Source organism: Anser cygnoides, chromosome 4 (assembly GCF_040182565.1).
Source record: "Anser cygnoides isolate HZ-2024a breed goose chromosome 4, Taihu_goose_T2T_genome, whole genome shotgun sequence".
Lineage (NCBI taxonomy): Eukaryota > Metazoa > Chordata > Aves > Anseriformes > Anatidae > Anser > Anser cygnoides.
The window spans coordinates 45,328,549-45,349,626 of record NC_089876.1 but is presented as its reverse complement, the minus strand read 5'-3'; the positions used below and the strand labels follow the sequence as shown (position 1 = coordinate 45,349,626).

The following is a 21,078-nucleotide window of genomic DNA, read 5'->3' as shown; positions in this document are numbered from 1 at the left end:
TCAAAGGCTCAGGGGTAACAAGGGTTTAAGGAAAAGAGTAGTTGAGAACTCTGGATTACAATTACTTTGAATTTACTGGGAAGGGTTGAAGTTTGGATTTCTGAGATGGAAGGAATGAAGAGCTTCTGGTGGGAAAAAACTGCCAAGGGATGTAGGACCTAGGCTACAGATGTCTGTAAAAATTAGAGTTATTTAAAGGCAACCACACCCCTCCTCTAAACAAAACACTAATTTGAGATTAAGGATTCACACGTAATGTTTCTTCTAATTTCCTCTATCACGCCCCCTTTTTTGTTTGGAAGTGGGCTCTTTCTTATTAACAGGGTGGAACACATGAATTAAATCCCCTGTAGCCTCGATGTTAGAAGGAGGAAGATGCAGGAATGCAAGATCAGGCCTTAAGCCCCTCACACAAACTTCAGAAGGCGTTATTACAGAACAACACTGGAAGGTGTCAGAGCCTTGTATGCCACCATGCTTGCAGCAAACCAACTAGAACCCTTTGCTTTGATATCTCTTGATAAAAAAGCAGTATCATACACAGCATAGTCATGGGTGTACTAGGGATAGGTTCTTAGTACACCATTTTAACAGAAATGTATGTATAAAGATTTTGAACGTACTAAAGCAAAGCAGTACATTTTGGACTTGCAGATTAAAAATGAAAACATCTTCTGAAGGCATCCTTATCTTGAAAGGATCTCAGAAAGGATGGAGTCAATAGTTCACTTGTGGGGAGGAGGCCTATGAGAATGGAGTTCTGAGAGCACTGAAACAACCTATGCTGAAATAATTGGGAAAGTAATGTTCAACATCAGATCTTCCCACACATTTATTCGTGTTAAAATTCAGATTTAATTTTGAATGCTTTGTGATCCTCTCATATTTCATTTTACCAAATATCAGATTTTAGATTTAATTACTAAATGGAATATTCCTAGGAATATTCACACAAATACTCAGATATTTGTACCAGGTGAACTTTGGAAATATACCAATCAATTGGAAGTTTACTAACTGGAACTTTTACAATCAATTCAATCAGCTGCACAAGGTGCAGGGTACTATCTCATCATCCTTGACTGCAGGATGTTCTTAAACAGGAGACTGTAGACTACACATTTCTCAAGTAAGACATATAAAATTTGTGTTGCGTTACCTGTGTAACTATCTAAATGACAACAAGTGGGTTAGAAATCGTGCATCTAGTGCTTTCCTTTCTTGCATTTTTTTATACCTGTTACTCTTCAAGTTATGTCTGCTTTGTACAGAAGGTCAGTGTGCACAGCAGCAAGGATTTGGATTCTATATATATTTTATTGGCAATTTTTTTTTCAGTTAACATTTCAAATAACCATCAAACGCAGAATTACTGGCTGAAATATGTTATGAATGGTTTCACCTAAAGGATAGGAAGCTCACTAATTAGATCAGAATTTCCTGAATACATATTAGCCTGCAATTACTTTGTCTCTACTCACTGCTATGAGTGATTTGAAAAATAGTGGTAGTAAAATTTTTCAAGTGGGTGTTCTGTGAATTATGTAATATATAGGATCTTTGTCTAGCCACAAACCTCCCATAATTAGGAATGGGAAATACTGCAGGGTTTATTTCCCTCACACTTAAAAAATATAGGATATCTGCCAGGGAACTGAAATAATATAGATGCATCACATATTACATTTAATTCCTCAGCCTAAAATCTGTGTGTGCATGTTTTATCTTTTCATTTTCTGTTTCTGTTTCTGTTTGTTTTCTTTTTCTCTCCAACCTTTTCCAAAACATTCAGCTCTTTTCCAGATCATTTCCCTTTCCCTATTTAGTGCTGTGGCTCCTGTTTCCCCATTTTTTTTTCCACTTTCTATTGCTCATGCATGTGCTGTCAACTTTAGTATATTGTACCCTTCAATAGCTCTCTCCCCTGTGTTTTCTCCTCTTCCCTTTTCTCTCATTCTTAGCTATTTATTTCAACTTTCTTGTTATGGACCCTGCAGTCCCTCTTACTACTTGTATTTAAGTATGCACAGTATTTGAGGACAAGGGATCATTACATCATAAAGTATACATACATAAAATTATATACTACCCTCCTATCTAGTTATAACTGGTTCAAAGCATGTCTTCCAGAAGGACATCTTGTATTGATATGAGAACATAAAAAGCAGCACACCTTCACCTTTCCCTGGTGATGTCTTGTTGTAGTTAATTACCCTCATTGTTAAACATGTGTACCTTATTTTCATTCAGAATCTGGCTGCAACTTTGATCAATGGGCTAATACTGTATTTTCTTTGCAAAACTAAGACCTAAAGGATATCTGATACATCATTTGTGTTTCAGTACTCGGATGTAATATTTAAGTGGCTTCTTCGACATCATTTTTGAAAAGCAACTAGCTGAGATCTGTAAGGTCACTGAATCATTTCTGATGCTTTTCTACACCCTCTCCGTGATTTCGTCATTCTTTGGTACGGAATAATTCCAGAACTCTAATTAGCCTTTCAGTATTGGTCACATTAATGCTGTAAGCTTGTGGTTTTTGCTGTGGCCTAGATTAGGTTTTGGAACAATTTGGATGGACTTTACCATAGTGGTATCTAATCACAATTAAAAAAGAAATTGTACTGTGCGCCTTATGAAATGAAGTCAAGGAGCATATGAAAATTAAACCTTGGGTTATAGCTTGTGTGTGGACTATGAGTCACAGAATCCCAGAATGGTTGAGGTTGGGAGGGACGTCTGGAGATCACCGAGTTCAATCCCACTGCTCCAGTGGGGTCACTTAGAGCATGTTGCACAGGGAACGCCTGCGCCTCCCCTATGCCTGCTGCTCTCTTCCAGAGTAGGTGGGTTTGCCTCCCTGTTCCTTTTGACTGCATTAAAATTAGTTGTTCAAGTGACCCACTAGTATAACATATTTCTGTTCTGCAAGTACTACCAGCCCTTTATAAAAGGGAAAGATGATACAGAAGAGATTAAATACTTGGTCAAGTACATGAGAAACAGTCACTGTCAAGGTTAGCATCAGAACAGTTTCTATACTGTCACTGGTACCAATCTATTCCTCTTTGCTATGAGAGATAAGATCACTGCAGTTCTTCATTCTAAAGACAGCTGGCAGTGTGTTGACTGCAATATAATAATGATTGAAAGTAATTACATTAAAAATAAGAGCTATTAATAATATTAATATAATAACAGTTAATATAATAAAGCTCTTACTGCTTTGCTTTACTGCTATAATCTGGACTGTTTTATACACTTACTGGAAGTTGGTCCAGATGAAAGCACCCAACCTGAAATGACTGCCTGTGAAATTTGGTATCAGAAGGGTCAAGAAGAGAGTGTATACCTATGAAATGAGATCGGTATCTTTGCACTTCTTAAAACCATCTCTTCATCAAAATTGTTATGTCTGAGACATAAGCAAAAGTAAAAACTCAGGAAGGAAAACATCCTTCCTCTTAGTCACAGTCAGGGACTGTTTAGAAGAAGAGTCAGACTTTCATCATTATCATGACTCGGAGTTTAAAAATGTCTGAGGGGCATCTGAAATAAATGTGAGCTTCCTCTGAAGGGTGAGTGGCTGGTTTGGTGGTTTTTTTCAGCCTCTTGAAACCCCCTCTATGTGTGAATGGGGATTGTTCCTTTGGGAATGCACAGTTAAACCTTAATACGCTGTCAGTGCAAGCCATTTTGGGCACTAGTAATGACTGGCAGTGGCGTTTCACAGTAGGATGTAGTTAACACAGGGATCAGTCCCTGTAAGAAAAAACAAACATTGGGTTCTAAAGCAAGGCTGTAGTCTACAAATGAGAGCTAGGGAGTCAACAGTTATCCAAAGCTTTGGAGCTCTGTATTCATTGTACCAATTGCCTCCATCTATTTCTACCTTGCGGAATGCAATCCCATATATACGCTCTCTAACTAACTATAAATGAGATCATTTTCAGGAGCATTTTTTAAGGAAAAAATAGCTAGCCTGTAGACCAGAAATAGTCCAGCTGTGACAGCACACAAGTTTTTGTGAAAAATGTACTCTTTTTTTGTATTAAAAAATATCCATTAGCTGATGTAGGATTCTTTACTAATATGACTATGCCTGTCACTCCTGTGCCTGACCTAATTTGTCTAAGGTGTTGTCAGATCCTGATTTAATGATAATTTAACTTAGATTCAATATGTGTTAGCCAATATCAGAGTCTGGCTGTATGTATCTGTTCTCTAACACACATTCTCTGCAGTCATTTACTACAGTAGCACCAAGTGATAAAGACTATGTCCTTGACAAAGCATGTAGTTTGGAGGAGAAAATTAAGTAGTCTGAGTATGATCCCATACAAGGTTTTATACTCAAATGGAAAAGGCATTTGGTTAAAGATTAGCAAACTAGTGCTCATAAACAAACAACAACAACGACAAAATAATCACAAAAACAAAGAAAAACAAACATGCATATATAAAAAGATAGCTTCAGCTGAGTTACTTCCAATTTATGAAAACATATGTAACATATGTTCACTGAATCTAGTGAAAACTCATTGGTGAGAACTTAGCGAACAATCTGTAAGTTTCATATGTATTTGATCTAGGATTTATTCCTTAGAGCAGTCCATGGGATTGTGTTTTATGTTGGACAGATACAGTCTGAGAATTAGAATTCTTTTTATAGTCACAGACTCATAAAAGAAGTAGAGCACTTGTGTTTGTTTGTTTGTTTGTTTTTAATGAGCTAATGAGTTCAACTAATGTTGCCAATGCAATAAGGAACTGTATTTCAGGTATAGATACATCTCAGTTACTCATCCATTGCAAACCTTGTACATCAACTTTTCATATAAAACCAAACCAAGATTATTTTAAAAGTTTCGTTTATATTTGCATCACTATATTAATATGCGTAATGCATTCTATTTATCAATGTTTTCTGTATCAGAACTACTGAAACCTTAGACTAGAACATGAACAAGTATATTCAAGACCAATAAAAATAAAGAACCTTTAAGTAAGTGAATTATCCATCTGCTTTTGACTAATATGTGTGAAGAAAAAAAAAGCATAAAAGAATAATGTTCAAAAGCATCTTAGCTGTTGTCCTAACATAATGTTTATATATCTTCTTGAGCACTTTTAGCAGAGGCATTAATTTTCAAACTATCAACATCAAACTATCAAAGCAGGTTTCCAGCATGTTTTTCAATAAAATTCAATTAGCTATATAAGTTATCAAAATAAATACTGTAATTATAGTCCATAGGCAATGAGTTGAAAAAAAATATTTTTAAGACTAAAGATTATGATCCTGTTCAAATACAAAGGAAACCTTATGTCACATGAAAGAAAGAAAAAAAAATACTGACTCAAATCCCAATAACATTTAGTGTAGTAAGAGAAATTGAGATAATGCTTTAATAAAGCTTTTAAATACCTTTTAAAAGCTATGAAATTAATTCACTAGACATGAGGTCTAGTAGCTTCATGTTATACTTTGAGCTACAGATGTGGTACTTTGTTATAGCCAGGATATCAAAAAGCAGAATGTAGGTTACATCTATACTGTAGTCTGTCTGCTAAGAAGACCATACTGAGTACTCCCAGTTTTAGGAAAACTGCAAGGGGAAGAACAGTATGAATCAAAAGAGTAGAATATACTGTACCTGTCCACACTAAGGGCACAGAGATTAAGGACTGTGATTCCCACTGATGCCTTCTGTATAAAGGGGAGGAATTTGCAAAGAAACTGTCCAAATTCAGTATCTCCAAAAGGCCACTGCTGAGCCAGGAGCTGAAGAGAAGATACAAAACAAGCAGAATATTTAAACAATAGCTTAGCAAATATGTAACAATCATAATTCTTTCTTGTCTTAGACACAATCAGTGTAACCTCGAAATTTCCATACTTCATACATATCCTTAATATTGGCTTCAGCCACCAATACCAAACAGTGAAAATCTAGCTCAGCCCTGTCATAAATGGTTGCGATTACTATGGCACAGAACCAAGGATTCAAAGCATAATTCGTAGTTCATAATGAAATACCTCAGAGCCAAATTCCCGTGCTTGCATGCAAGTAGATTCTTGTCATTGTAAATGTACTGCCATGTAACTCATGTCAGTAGACACTGCCAGATTGTTAAGTGTGTAGAGAAAATAGTGTACACACATAATTTGTTCCATATTATGTTGAAAAGGACTAGCTTCATACATGCGGGCTGTACTACCACGCAACAGAAAGGCATCCATTTGGAAAGATGTGAATGAGCGGATGGGGTTTAGATCACTATTTCCAAGGAAGCATTAACAAAACAAATATGAAAACATTGATTACTGTGAATAATTGTGAAAAATTAGTGTGTAAACAGTAATCTTTCTAGGTGTAACTGTTAATGTGTTGAACAAAATACAGGATACAAAATGGCTTAGGGCAGTTAAAATGGCAGATTATATTCAATGTAAGTAAATGTAATTGGAAAAAAATATTAAGTCCATACACACTGAGCTCTAACTTGGCTAATTCCATTCAGGAAAGGGATCTTATAGTCACCGTGAAGAGTTCTTTTGAAAATTGAAGTATCCTTCCCCTTTTGGTGAGGGGGTCACTCTTGCTCTACCTTTTTTTAATCTTCTCCTCTAAGTCTCTGCTGTTGAGCCTTTGTCAGGGGTAGGATACTGAATAAGAGGTACAACGAGCAATTCGTGTGACATAGCCCAGCAGTTATTACGCTATCACCAACTTTTAATAAAGTGGTGATGTAATAGAAAGCATTAGATTTAAAATGAAAATACCAATTCTTGAGATAGACACGTAACTTTGTCAACGTCTTGGAGGATGTTGTATCCCATAGATAGGCAGGGATCTGATTTTTCAAGGCAATACACAGTAATTATAGTTTATCTTATTGGATGATTAACTCGTTATTAGTGGTGTGCATTCATCTTCTGATTTATATGAAGTGTTACTGAACAAAGGGTGGAACACACAATATTTTGATGGTACCCTTTCAGTTTATAGATGTTTTTGTTTGCTTTAGAGAACAATAGCAAATGATACACTATTGAGTAGCAATTAGAAGCCAAACCCAAGCTTCTGAAAGCTTCTGAAACCTAATTCTGCTGAAATTTTGAAGATATTTAGATCCAGACCTGGGAAGGTTTATATAGAACTTTTTTCAGTGTTATAGAACTAAAATAGATTGTAACATCACAACAGTTTTATTTTCCAGTGTAAGAGGTAGTGATAAACTGGTGGCAAGGCTATCATTTCCAATAAATACCATATGTGCGATGTGCCAGATTCTAGCTGTCCCTGGGCAAAAGCACAAAACGGAAAACAGAGAGCAAGGAACCACACTTATCTACACAAATGTGCAGGGACTGATCCCATTGCTTTCTTCATGCAAAAATTAGTTGGGCTGTTTCAAAAACAAAGAACAAAACCTATGAATCTCATATTTTGTAACCTTTTTGCAATTAAAACTGTGCAAAGATTATACTGTTCAGAATATAATTAAATCAATAGGAATTTTGATTGTAGGTTACAGAGTTCACTTTCTTGCAGATCTGTTCTCAGGCCATTTTCATACTTGGGCAGACTTCATTTCTTTCCTTACAATTGGTTTGCATTTTGAAAGTTATCTTTGCAGACAGAAGGACTAGGAAATTTTTTCAGTAGAAGCTTAGTGTCTGGAACGTGGTCTAGTAAAAGTGGGTGGGTTCTGTCTGCAGAATTAGAAAAAACAACATCTTTTGGTCCTAGCTCAGGACTGTAGTATTCAAAATAATCATTGTATTACTATTTAAATTATTCTTAAATTGAAATATAAGAATAATCACAACCTTTGATAATATAAATGTTACTGTTAAAGTTCACATAAGTCTTTATCTCACTGAAGGTAGGAATTACCTTTCTGCTTTTTCATAGCATGACATTTTCAGAGCATTCGGATGCAGAGTGCAGGATGTTTATTGCTGAAGCAAGCTATTTTATACTCATTGAAAGCTAGGTTTCTAGGAATTGAACTTCTCTTTAGAGTCAGTCCTCATCTGCATTTTCACATCTCTTGTTTATACCCATTCCCCACAATGCCAAAGTACATGTGCTTTTTTATTCTTTCTTTTTTTTTTCTTTTTTTTTTTTTTTCCCAAATACTACCGTAAAGATCCTGGAAGCTGGTATCTACAACATGCTGTATAAGTTTCTCTAGGACCATATTCATATTGTTATTCGATCACCTGTATTTCAGGACAGATTTTAGCAATTCATAACTTTCAGTCAACTATGAACCAATCTTATGTGTATGACTGCTAGTTAAATAGGAAAGGCTTTATCCACTAGGCATTACATTTTTACTTGATTATTTTTTCTCTTTAGTTGAATACTAAAAAGAGATTTCTAAAAATAAGCCATAGGATCAATCCAAATCTGTCTACTCGCTATTTGAGAGTGATACAATATAAATGTTCCATTTGCTCTTGTTCTGTTGCTGTTTCTTGCTGTATGTTTTCTAGCATACTGAGAATTCTTTCCTTCTTCAAGAAGAACCAAGAAACTTATTTACCGTCAAGACCCCAGCAGACAGAATGCAAGCATCTTTGCAATGGTATTCCAGTTTAGGACAATCATATTTAATGTAAGCAAATCCCTCTTGTGCCAGAGGCTAGTTAGTGGATCACTAGAATTGGTGATTTAACTATTGTCAGTAGCTTCAGTAATAAAGGTTATGAAATTATGCATGCAAGCTGTTGGATAATTCCTTTGATTTTATCTATATAAACTGAATGAAATACATTGAAAGCTCCAGCAAAATTATTTTCTGGATTGATTTGCAATATTATAACAAACGTTGCAGGGCATATTTTTGCCTTTTGCCAAGAGCTCTTGTGTGAGGCTTTTATTGTATGTCAGGGGCTACAGAAAAGCTGTTAGAGAAAGAAAGGCCAGTCTGAATCCAAGGGGGTTCTCCAACCCATTCTTGTCATGTGGAATTTCAGTTTCAGATTCTCAACGGTCAGTAATCATATGGTGTCTGGGTTTGGGTACAATCGGAATAGTTTTCAGGCACCACTGGGTGAAGGCTAAATTAGAAGTGGCACTGCCAAAGGAAAGAGGCCTCAGCAGACTTTTACCAATTGCCTGTGCCAAGCAGAGCCCCAAAACTGATTTATCATTACAAATCACACTCTAAGAGGCAAGAGAAAGACAGCCGCCTCTTCACTTGTGTGCGCTGACTGTGACTGTAGCATATACTCAGCAATAGAAATGAACAAGCACTTTGTACTGACTGTGAAACTCTTACTACAAAGCAAATATTAGCTTCAAAAAGAAAAGTGTTGTCCTTGAAAAAGGTTCACTTAGTCATTACTTCTCACAGGGAAGCTTTACCACAGTCCCAGCATGTACACATCTTCCCCGCACCCCAGGAAACTCTTCTTTTTTAAGATGAAAAGTATTTTATTCCTTTTGTTTCTTACACTTTTACAGTAATTGAAGTACCATCAGTACCAAATCATCAGACATTCTTTTCAAGTTGATTTTAATCAAAATCACTAGGATCAGGATTAAGTTATTTGATTTTTAAGATTAACTTTGCAAACATTTCCATGGGTATACTCCATTATCATTCAACATCAGTTATGCATTCATTACTTCCTTTTGGATCAGGTGCCAGTTTTTTCTTCAGGAGATATTTTTAGTCAGCAAATCTTACCCCGTCTGTGGTTTTACTAATTTTACATCAAAACAAGTCCATTGCCCTCTGTTCTACCCTAGCAGGATACAGAAACTTCAGTGGGAAATATCACATTCATTTTGTATAAAAAAGTGGGCACAGTTCAATTGAATTAGTCCTGACTTACTTAGGCACAAAATAAGAACAGGGACTACTGTCTATGCTCTTCGAGTGCGTTTGCATGTTTTTAATATCCAGACAAAATGGGGATAAAATCCTAGCAGATTACATTTTCTCTCAAGCCACAGGGATAAGAGGAATCAGGCTGATTATCCTAACTTGTATCCTAGTTCTCCATGACTTGGTCAAACAGATTCTGCTTTTGCAACCTCACTCTCAAAATCTCTGAGGTTTCAAAATAAGACATGGCAAAGGAAATACACTTTTTCCCATGTGTAGTTGCAAATGTGTATTTCATAAGGTTCAGCTGTGGTGCAATTCGTGAGCAAGAAGAGTGTAGTCAACAGCATATTCTTACACTGAAATCAGAAACCAAAATTTCAACGTTCTACTGTCAGTCTTGAAAAACCTCAGTAAGTGACTAGAAAGCTACAGCTTCCTTGAGCATCCCCTGGTCTCTTCTCCTTTATATGGCCTCTCTGCCCTGACTCTGCAGCTTGAAACAAACAAGACAGCAGCGCTGAGAACATTCCTTTGCAATGATTTTTAAATGTCACTCAGTTGATTTTATTCTACTGCTGCTGCTATTTTCTAACCCCCATTAGTATTCTAGCTGATGTACAAAACACAGATAAAGTCCCACTGTGCATCTCAAGCAACTTATATATAGTCTAAAAGAGAGAATGTTATAATCTAACCACACGAGCATTCACCAGTACATGCTCATATGCATCCACAGTGTTTATCTATTTCTAGGCTGATACTGTGTGTTTACAGGCAGATGATGACCCTGGAGTTCAGCCCAAAATAGATGGACTGGGTTGGGTGCTGGATAGGAAATGTCTCTGAGCTGCTCTCTAAAAACTGCTTTGGTTCAACAACTACTTGTTAGGAGGTCATCTGTCTCTGCCACATGGCACTGAGGATGAAAGCAAAGGTTTTATTATACCTGCCTCTTCCTGCTCTTATCTCATGCTAGTGCTCTAGAGTCTTCCTCTTCTTCCTCTATCTGCTTGGAACCATTGCTGTGCTGGCACACAAGCTCTGCTTCACAGAAACTTAATGGTGTTTCATATAGGTAGTATTTGCCCCCATGCAGGATACATCCCTGAGTTTCATGGTCTTCAGGTGTTCAGTGATTCTGATAGCACCACTCTGGCAGTCAGGGTTTCAGCTCTGTCTTCAGCGGGACAAACAGAAATACCTTCTTTATTCTCTAAATTCTGATCATCCTGTGCAGTGATGGAGACCAAACCAGCAGATTTCTGGTTGTTTATATAACTTCTAGTTGTATAAGTTACCATTGCCTGCTAACTGTGGAGTAGGAGTTACAAAATCACTGGGTGATTTTGTTGCCTTGCAACATAGCACAGAATGAAAGACAAGAGAAATTACTCTTTGTCAGATCACATGGGGTTTTGTTTTTTCAGGCAAGCTTCCTGTAGGAGATGTTGAGCTTTGTAAGTGCAGCTGTGTCTTAAATTATCATCTACATTTATGTAGGCCCTTGCAAAGTACATCTGCTTCAAGGCATGGGCCAAATATGGTACCCCCTGTTTTGATTGGAATTCAGGTGGAATCTGACTGAACACAAAAGTGTCCAAGGTCTGTGCCACTGACTTCACTGCATCAAGTGACAAAAGACGGTAATTGTGACTGAAGAGTTCCTCCTGTTTCCAGTCTGTGAGACCAGTTAGAAAGAGGGGTGGGTTCAGTCTCCCGTTTGTCGTATTTTAATTGTGGTATTTTGATTCAGTGACTCAACCAGGATCATTCTGTCCCCATGAAACCTCACAGTACAAGAATTCACTCCGTAGTTTCAAGTGTTTCTCGTCTTCCCGCAACCCCTATGTCCTAAAGAGAACTGAATTGCAGGACAATACTCATGCATTTCTTTCTTGGGACCCACAGACTGTTGCTCACCCCACATGCATGACTCAGCTCTGCTCTACCACTTTGCTGGCACAGAGAGCTGCAAGGGTGAAAGGAGAGAGAAAAGCGCCTGTCTCTAAGTATTCCTTCCCTTGCCACTGCTGGAGTGAAAAGCCTCAACTTTAGGAAGGGCATTGAGTAGAAGAAGACAGCAAACAGGGCAAGCCTCTGTAAAGCAGGGCACAAGACCAACACTGAATATATCAAGGTGACTCAATAGTTCAGATTTCTGCTGACTTTGGTATCACTTAGTAGTTTGCTTATACTTAGGATCATGATACTCTTCACATCTCTTCAGCTGTTCTTTGCAGGAAATGTATCCCTAATTTTGCTACAGCCAGCAGCTGCCCTCATTTCACTTTCTGGGTGGATAGAAGTCTGACTGTTTATTTTCTGGAAGGAAGAAAGGTTATGTGGGGATGCGGGAGTACCATCAAAAACATTTTTTCCTCTGAATTGTCCTATAACAGCTTTTTCGGCTCATCTTTTCCTGCTGAGTAAAATGGGCAGTCATTTTCTTCCACTTAGGCAGCTAGGGAAAGGATTGTAGAGTTTTTACGCAAGAGAAAATATATTATACTTTAAGAGATCCTGAAAGGTAAGGAAACAAATGCCCTGGTTTTGAAGCAGAATGTTCTGTCTCAACTAACAGGTAAAAACGATAAATCCTAAGATTTACCCTCTCTTTAAAATGTTTATACTTATTACAAAAATCTACTTAGCAGCCAAGCATTCCTGACATCTCCCCGTGGTATTTTTGCTGTTTACAAAGTAGGATTAGGTTTTTGTTTTGTTTTTTTCTTCTTCTGTGGCGATGGGTAACTTCCCATCCATTTAGGTAGACTATTTTTCAAGCTGTGCAGCTCTTTTTCAAGCAAATGTGCTGAAAGGTGTGTTTATGTGCACAGTGATTTGCTGAAAAGAACTTTTCCAATTCCTGGACAAAATATTACTTTTCTTATTTTTCAACCTTTGTTGTCTTCTGTGTGTTGCTAAAGGAGGGTGACGGTATTGCTATGAAATTACAGCAGAAGTGGTAAACCCTGGATATGCACAGTCAAAATGATTCTTAATTATCTGTAAAATTCAGCTGATTGAAAAATGACCAAAGTGAGCATACTAAAATATTCTGTTAAATTTACAGTCTCTAGGTACTGTACAGTATTACAGATCCACAGAGCAGCAAGACAGGCACAAGATGTGAAATTGAAGAAGAGGGAGGAGCTGCCTGTGCATTGAAAGGAATATATATTCTCCCAGTCTCCGGGTTGTCCATTTACATATTGGACAGCCATTACTTAATTGCAGAGTGGATCTTGAATGGAGACCTAGAACGTAAACCCTTCCTTACCTCCTACCTTGGAGTGCATGAAAGACACATTCTGCTAGGAAGCTGTAGTCTGCAAATGGAGAGAACAGATTCCTCGTATACTTACACTTGTCCCTTCCCTCTTCCATTTTGGGTGATTTGTGCCTCCAGGACAAATCAACACCTTTGCTACCTCTAGATTTCTTTAATGTGTGATTGCTACATGGGGACATACGCCTAAACCATAGTTCATGTTCTGAGCAAGTAATATTGATTTCTGCATCACACCGGGCTACCGATACATGTCTTCATGGAATCCCTGCCAAGAACTCAGCAAAAGCTGGAATGCAATTAGGTTGGTGGCCTCAGAGTTTCCTACTAGTGTTTATACTTAATTGAAGGATACACACTGCACATGGGACGAATTTTGTTTGTAAAGGTGGGTTTCTCTTCTAAGTAGACTTAACTTCATGTGTGCTTTGGGCTTGGCCTTATATTCCTTTGGCACAAAACTATAACTACTGTGGGTGCCACTTGCTCAATTAGTCTACGTGATCATTCTTGATATGTTTATCAACCTTGTTTATATATATATATATTATTAATTCTGACAGTGAAGGCAATCAGATACATCAAATTGTGATCTAGAAGAGATGGGTCTAAAACTTAAGCATTTGTTCTGGTGTTGAAAAATGTTCATGACTAGAAATGCCTCAGCTAAGTCTTCCTTTATGGAAGAGCAAATGGATGAAAATGCTTTCTTACTGCCAGCTGATTTCTACATTTAGCTTTATAATGTTAAAGGTGGACTACTCAGATATAGATGTTGTTGTAACTAGCGTAAACATGAACACCAAAAAAACACACCTTAGGCCACTAAAGAAAACACCATTGCGTTGAGCTGTTTGAGCAGTGGACACTCACACCTTTTTATTCGTGGTAGATGTCTTTCACTTTATATCAGTAAAATAATTAGGGAAAAGTTTGTTAATCACATTTAAAGAAACAGGTTAAAAACTGGGCTAATTTGCTTCATCTATTTTTTTTTTAGTAATATAATGACTCAAGGAGTTAAGAATAATAAAATGTAAGGTGATATAATTAATATCAATCCTTCCCAATCTTCCCAATAATATCTTTAAAGCTGGACTTTGCCATTCCAAAGCTGAGAGCCTGGGCCTAGAGTGTTTCTAGCTCCACAACCTCAGGAAACTTTTTCTGTTTCAGAAACAGGAGAGCTTTTTCTCTGGCAAACAGCTGTTCTTGCTGTTGCTCCTGCCAAGCATTAGCCAGTGATAGCAGCAGCCAGAGCTCTAGCACAGCCAACGTGACAGCAGTGCTACAGATGTGCTGCTGCTCCTGCCTCTGTATAACCTTAAAAAAGTGGCTGGTTTCTTTATAGAAAGCAGTCCTCTAAAGAAGCCTTCATGAATTGGATCCAAACTTAACCTATTTGTTACAAATGGATAATGTGGGTGGTTACAAATGGATAATGTGGGTGATGCAGCAGCTTCCAGTGATGTACTCTGCCACCTGATTCTAGAAAAGGAGATATGAAACCTCTCTCTCCTTCAGTGCCCTAGCCCTACCTCTACAGCACCATGAAACATTAGAATTGTATTTCCTAGTCTTCTTTTCACTGAAAAGAAGTAATTCTCACTGATATGAAGGCTTCATTATTTAACATCGTGAATATCTGAGATGTATATGTTTTACGTTAACAAAACTATTTGGGTCTAGGTGTTATAAATGAGATTAAAATGAAATTGTCGTAGAACAAGTTGTTCAGTCCATTAAGGCTAGATTTATAATTGGCACCCTTCCTGTAAAACTCAATTTGTTACAATTTTTAATATTGATTTGATCCTACAAGTGAATATACTAGAGGTAATTAAGCCTGATGGGACTTTAATACATTCAGAGTATCTTCAAAGAAGGCTAGTGAATATTACTAACATCTCAATCCATTTAACAAATTGCTAAGGGGAATCCACCATATAATTACAGTAATTCAAGAAAGTAAGTGGGAATTTTTGAATCTACTGTACAGTGAAGAAAGGATAAAAATGTCAAACACCTGTGACCATATCTTTATCTGACATAAATTATATGATATTTTTTTCTTCCCAGTGTCACATCATTGTTAATTGTGTAAACGCATAACTTAATCATGGATTCAGTCCTCCTGGGACCTTACATTTTCAATTACTATAATCTTATAACTCCCTCTTTTAAAAGATCTGTGAAATGGATATGAATATCAGTAATATTAACTACTTATTAGAGTTGTTTCAAAATAGTTAAAGCTACCTTATGTTTCAATTTTACATATTTCCGATATTACACTGTAATTACATAGTATTACAAGTTTTGATGTATAGGATGTGGCCATCTTAATACTATACTATTGTTTGTTTTTTTTTTAACATGCAAATGAATGTTTGCTTTACTCTGATTCTGATTTTAGAGCTGTTCTATCCTCCTCAAAATGAAGATCAGATCTATAAGGTTTTGTTTGACACCATTTATTTATATATGATATTAATATATGACTCAAAATGAGGTTGATTCTGAAGCTAAAAGAATGTTTAAAATGAAGTTCAGAACTAAGCATATAGAATACTTAAGAAATTAAGATTTAAAATAAAAAGGAAACTTTTTTTTCTTGAAAGACTGTCACTTCCACTTTCAAATGGTTATAATATTTCCAGTGGCCATCTTTCAGATTGTCACTCAACAAGGGGAGCTAAACGGTGCCACAGATTTTAGGATCCCTTGAGATATAAACAGGAATGCCATCTAACAGACTTTAAAATCAGCTTCTAATGTAAGTAGACACATTATTGAATGGTTAATATGAAAAATGTACTACAAATAGTAACTTCATTTCTTAGCAGAAGTAAAAGCATTCCATTATAAATGCTACAGATGCTTCCCTGTTTCAAAATACATGCAGCTAACAATATACAGCAAGGTGGTTGTATAAGATAATTTCTAAGAAAACAATTTTTTAGGTTCAAGCTGTCAAAAAGTACTAAAAGCCAATCTTTCAGTTCTGCCTTCTTGCATGTGGGAGTTGACATATGTTGATGTCAAGGGGCTGTGGTTTCATTCACAGCCTTTAATTATCAAATACTTCTCTGCAGTCCAGGAAGATATTTTGTTATAGCCTGTGGTCATTTGGTTTGTAGAGTGCTATTTGGGACCACAGTTTGTCATATAAGATATAGCAGTGAACCTATGGAAGGCAAAGGATTGTCAGAAGATTAATTGGGAAAAAAAAATCAAAGTAATAAAGGGAATATAAAAAAAAAAATAAAGGCAAAATTAATTCCATATTTCCAGTCCTCTTTCAATGTGAAGAAGCAGCAGAGCTCTTGAAAGGCAAGAAAAAAATGTGTAGTGAGAATACTTGTTCTTTCCGAAACTTAGGTTGGAAAAAAACATGGACCATTTTTTCTTGGAACTTTGTTTTCAGAAATTCCACCAGGAATAAGAACACTACCCTAGCAAATATCCATAAAGACACTGGGGTAATTTCCCTGGGAGGAAACAGTAATGCATTGTGGGAGATGTAGTCCAGATTATGAGTCCAATTCACTAAGGATAATGAAAACATGCAGAACCCCAGTCCCATGTCCCACCAGGCATCACACAGCTATGAAAGACGCAGGGGAATGTCAAACCAGGCAAAGGCTAATGTACGCATCAGCTTGATAATACAAAATATTTTACTTGTGCTATCTTCAGTTGAATATTGAATTTTCCAGATGGAATATTGAAAAGTGGAAACTAACATTTCCATTAAATCACGTGTAATTCACAGTCTTTCTCCTAGTTTCAAATTCATGTTATGTTAAAACCAGTTAAAGTTAAAAGATTTATCTGTAATTTATACCACTGTAAGATCAGAATCGGGTACTGCATGTTACCATAGATTATATGCCTCTGTACAAACAACATGTATGCATATACATATATTTTTAATCGGTTAATGAATTCAAGTTATTATGATCTTGTTGTGTCAATGCATTAAAATGCAGGTCAAGTTATGATGTCAATAGTTATAATATATACATACAAAATATTTATTTTCAATTCACTGTTTCTTTAATTTAAAAATCTGTTTTGAAACCAGACAACACTAATTATTATGAAGTCATGCATTAATATGCTTTGTTTTAAATATATGTAATTAAAAGTTAAGTCTCTAGAATTTTTAAGGGCCAAAATGTGAGGAATTTTATTTTATTTTTTTTTTCTACTCCTTAGTGTTTTATTTACTGTCAGCAATGCCTTAAGTTTTTTACGAAAGAAAAAAAAAAAAAAAGAAAAATGATAATATCCTATCAGCTATGGACTTGTGTATAATCCACAAGGATACACATAGAAGCTTACAAAATTCTTTGAAGACTTTCTAAAACAAGTTAATATCTTCAAGACAGATATATTCAAAAAGGACTCCGTTCTGTTCACTCAAACCTGTTCTGGAATCATGCAAGTTACACTGACAAACATATATTGCATTAGAAAAAGCTATGTTTACTGTAAGTTTTTGCTTGATTAAAATGCAAAATAAAACTGGGACAGAATTGCTGAGAACCCTTTTAATGCTTTGAGAAATCCAGATGAAATTTGTTATTTCAAAAATGTTCTGTGATGTAATTAACCTTACTAACCCTGGAATAATTTTGGAAATCTGCTACTTATGAGTGTTAAATTAAAACCTTAACTCTCAGTGTAACTGACATAGTCACTCTCCACAAAGTCATAACATGAAGCTTGCTGATCACAGAGAGTATTTTCTGTAAAAACATAAAGTAAGGATAGGATATTCCAAAAATAGCAACAATCCAATGCTTTATGTCCATCAAGAAGGAGAACAGTCTATAAAAAGTCTACTCTCACAATTTGTTTTGCTAACTATAGTAGCTATAATAAATGAAAAGTTCCTTGAAATACCCAAGGCTATGCTTCGGTTAAGAGCTGGGAGCTACATCATCTTTAAAAGAAGATGTTTTTCTTTATGGAGGTGAGACCTGAGAGCAAGGATTTGGTTGCAGAGTAAAAGTGAGATGTACTTTTTTAAGTGGACTATTCATTGACAAAATGCACTACTTAGACAAAGACATAACCAGAGAGAACTAGTGTATTTGTAAGGAAATACAAGTAAAATGTATTGTTGTTGCATCCTACCTTGTACACAATGATAGGAATATCAATGACAATATAGATAAGGTCTCCTAGTGCCAGACTGGCTATCAGTGCATTCGGGCCATTCCTCATACACTTGTTCTGGTAAATGATCCTCAGCAGAGTTGCATTCCCAACCATTCCAACGATGAAAATAGCACAAGATACCACCGTGTTAATGTATTTAAAAGTTTCAGCAATCTTAGTCTGCTGGGAGCATTTGACAGATTGGTTGATTACCAGGGGCCGTCTGGTGGTGAGGAGCATGCTGGAGTCAATCCCTGAGAAAGTGGGAAGGTAGTTTCCCAGATCACTCCGGTTGGCAGCATCTCTGTCAGAGCTGTCACTGAGGACAAATCCCGAAACGAGCAGCAGCAAAGAAACTTTTAAACACAAGGCTTCCATCCCGAAGTCCCAAATGAGCAAATTCAGTGAGAGTTTTTTTCACTGTCTCAGTGAGATACTTCTCACTTCTTCACCTGCAGAGAAAAACAATAAGGAAAAACAACAAAAAAAAAGAAACAGAATCAGTAGACCCAGCAGGGTAACACATCCTGCTTCTCACTTAGGAAGAAAGCTATTTGGATGTAATTTCTACAACACATATATATAAACACATGCTTATAATCATTGTGCTACTCTGAAATCTAGATTACCCACATCCATTAATTCTGACAAAATGCAAACACAGATGAGATCCTGCGGGATCCTTTAATTTGAGACAGAACTTGTGCATGAAAGAACACAAAGGGGTAGATGAAGTTCTGCTTTAAAATATAGTCTTGCAAGAAAAGTATACCAGCAAAGGGAGGCGTTGGAGACTGCTGTATGATATTTTAACTAAAATAAAGTATGTTCTAAAAAGTAAGGTAACGCTGCATTAGTAATTACAGGTACTACATTTGTTAGTTTTTGAGTGTTTTTGACATATTGCAACAATGACGCTTTGTATTATTTTTCTCTGGCTTTATAATTACCTGGATTTTAAATGAAGACTGATAATACATACATATCAAATCAAATTTCGGACTGGATTTAAAGTCCCTGGACATTATGAGGAAGACTTACAGTCTCAGGGTAAACACTTGACCATGTATGTCAATTTATTGTAATAAAAATAAGTTTTTGGTTCCGGAATAACGTCATTGCTGCTCATGTTGCAGTCCTTATCCATGGCAAAGTTGATTATAAAAAAAAATTAAGCTCTTTTAAAGATAAAAAACTAGTTGGTTTAGTATTCTAAGTGATAACTCCTGACATTTCCAGATAGGAAAGACGGCAGTAGCATTCCACCCGTGTGACTGGGAGTGTGCAGCCCCAGAACTGCTGCTGGTCGCTGCAGCAGGGGGCAGGTAGCACCTCCAGCGAAACCTCCCTGAGGTACAAGCCAAGGAGGACACTCTCAAGTCCAATTCCTTGAAGCCTCAGTCTAATTTAGGATAAAGATTTTTTACACGGCTCATATCTGCAAAACAGGACAAAATGCTACTGCGTTGCCAAAAAAAAAGAGTAGAAAGTCTAGTATTTATAACTTTCTGATTTCTAGGGACTCAGATGAAGCAATTGGGAGGATCCCTTTAAATAAATGAATCCTAATTTTGCTCCCTATGGGGCTATTAATTCAGAGTTTATAGCAAAAAATTTACAGGAGAAAGAACGTGGCAGACAATTTACTGATAGTAGTTCTGGATGCAGCCACACTATAAATATTTACTACTTCTGTTGTGTGTCATCTGTAAAAGTGTTTGTGCCTCTATACAGCAGCAATGTGAAGTCTGAGTATTCCTGTCTGGTGTGTAGGGTGCTATCTCTCACAGACCAGTCATCCAAATTTACACTCTTCTATCTTGGTGTATCTGAGATAGTGATCTGACCAGCTGCGAGTACCTGTGCACTTGATTTTAAAGTTTAATCAGTTAGACAGCAAATCCTTCTTTCCTAAAAGCCTGATACGATGATATCTCAGGGCAGTTAGCAATAGTTAGCGTGATCTGAGTGCTTTTTGCTTTAGGATTCTAAGTCATATCAGAAATAACAGGCATGTTTCACTGCAACTCTTTTCAGGCAAGTATTAGTGCTTTTATTATTTACTATAGCTGCTGTTCCCCAGTTCACAAATGGAAAAACTGAATCAGCAGTGATTTAAATGACATTTCCAAGTTTGTACTTGCCCAAGTAAATGTGATACAGCTACGGACTGAGCCGACAGCCCTCACTACAAAGACCCACAGCTTTGGTCACTATTAGTATCCTCCTTATTTAATGATGTTTTCCTGTGAAAATTTAATATACACATCTCATCTGAACATGGTGGTAGCATGGCAATGGTGCAGCCAGCATGTGAAGCTAGGAACAGCACCGCCAGCTGCCATCTCTTCCCTCTCCCAGAAGAAACTTTCCCATAAGAAGCAAAACTACAACCGTCTTTTTATATAATGATTTCTAAGGCCGCTTTCCTACAGATTCCTGGCAAATCCTTCATTTGCCTGGGCATATTCTCCAAGTGTCCATACGGCTACAGAGTGCACAGCTACCAGGCGGCCTGCCCTAAGTGCAGGGGCTGTGGGTGCCTGCAGCATGCCCCGGTCCTCCCCGAGGCGCGGAGGGGACCCGCGGGCCGGGGGCGGCTGCTGTGGGGGAGCAGGGAACAGAACCGCGGGGACAAACCGGGGACAGCGCCTGCCCGGGTCACCGCAGAGCAGCAGGAAAGAGGAGCCAAAACGTAACCGGCGCCCGGTGTGCCCGAAAGGCAGCTGCGGAGCCCGAGCAGGGCACGGGCGCTGCTTTGGCGG

At 37.1% G+C, this 21,078-nt stretch overlaps 2 protein-coding genes across 9 annotated transcripts in view; one reads left to right on the top strand and one right to left on the bottom strand.

The window, feature by feature from the left end:
- The window catches only part of TTC29 (tetratricopeptide repeat domain 29), a 382,392-nt gene that overhangs the window by 36,372 nt on the left and 324,942 nt on the right, over positions 1 to 21,078 (top strand). The gene's annotated exons all lie outside the window — the stretch shown is intronic.
- EDNRA (endothelin receptor type A) overlaps positions 1 to 21,078 on the bottom strand; it is a 34,344-nt gene that overhangs the window by 12,652 nt on the left and 614 nt on the right. For both annotated transcript variants that reach the window (XM_048071821.2, XM_048071820.2), the window contains exons 2-3: positions 18,290 to 18,765; positions 5,661 to 5,788 (exon numbers count right to left, since the gene is read on the bottom strand). In XM_048071821.2, coding sequence (XP_047927778.1) covers positions 5,661 to 5,788; positions 18,290 to 18,691 — 530 coding nt within the window. In that variant the 5' untranslated portion in view covers positions 18,692 to 18,765. The remainder of the gene's footprint in view (positions 1 to 5,660; positions 5,789 to 18,289; positions 18,766 to 21,078) is intronic.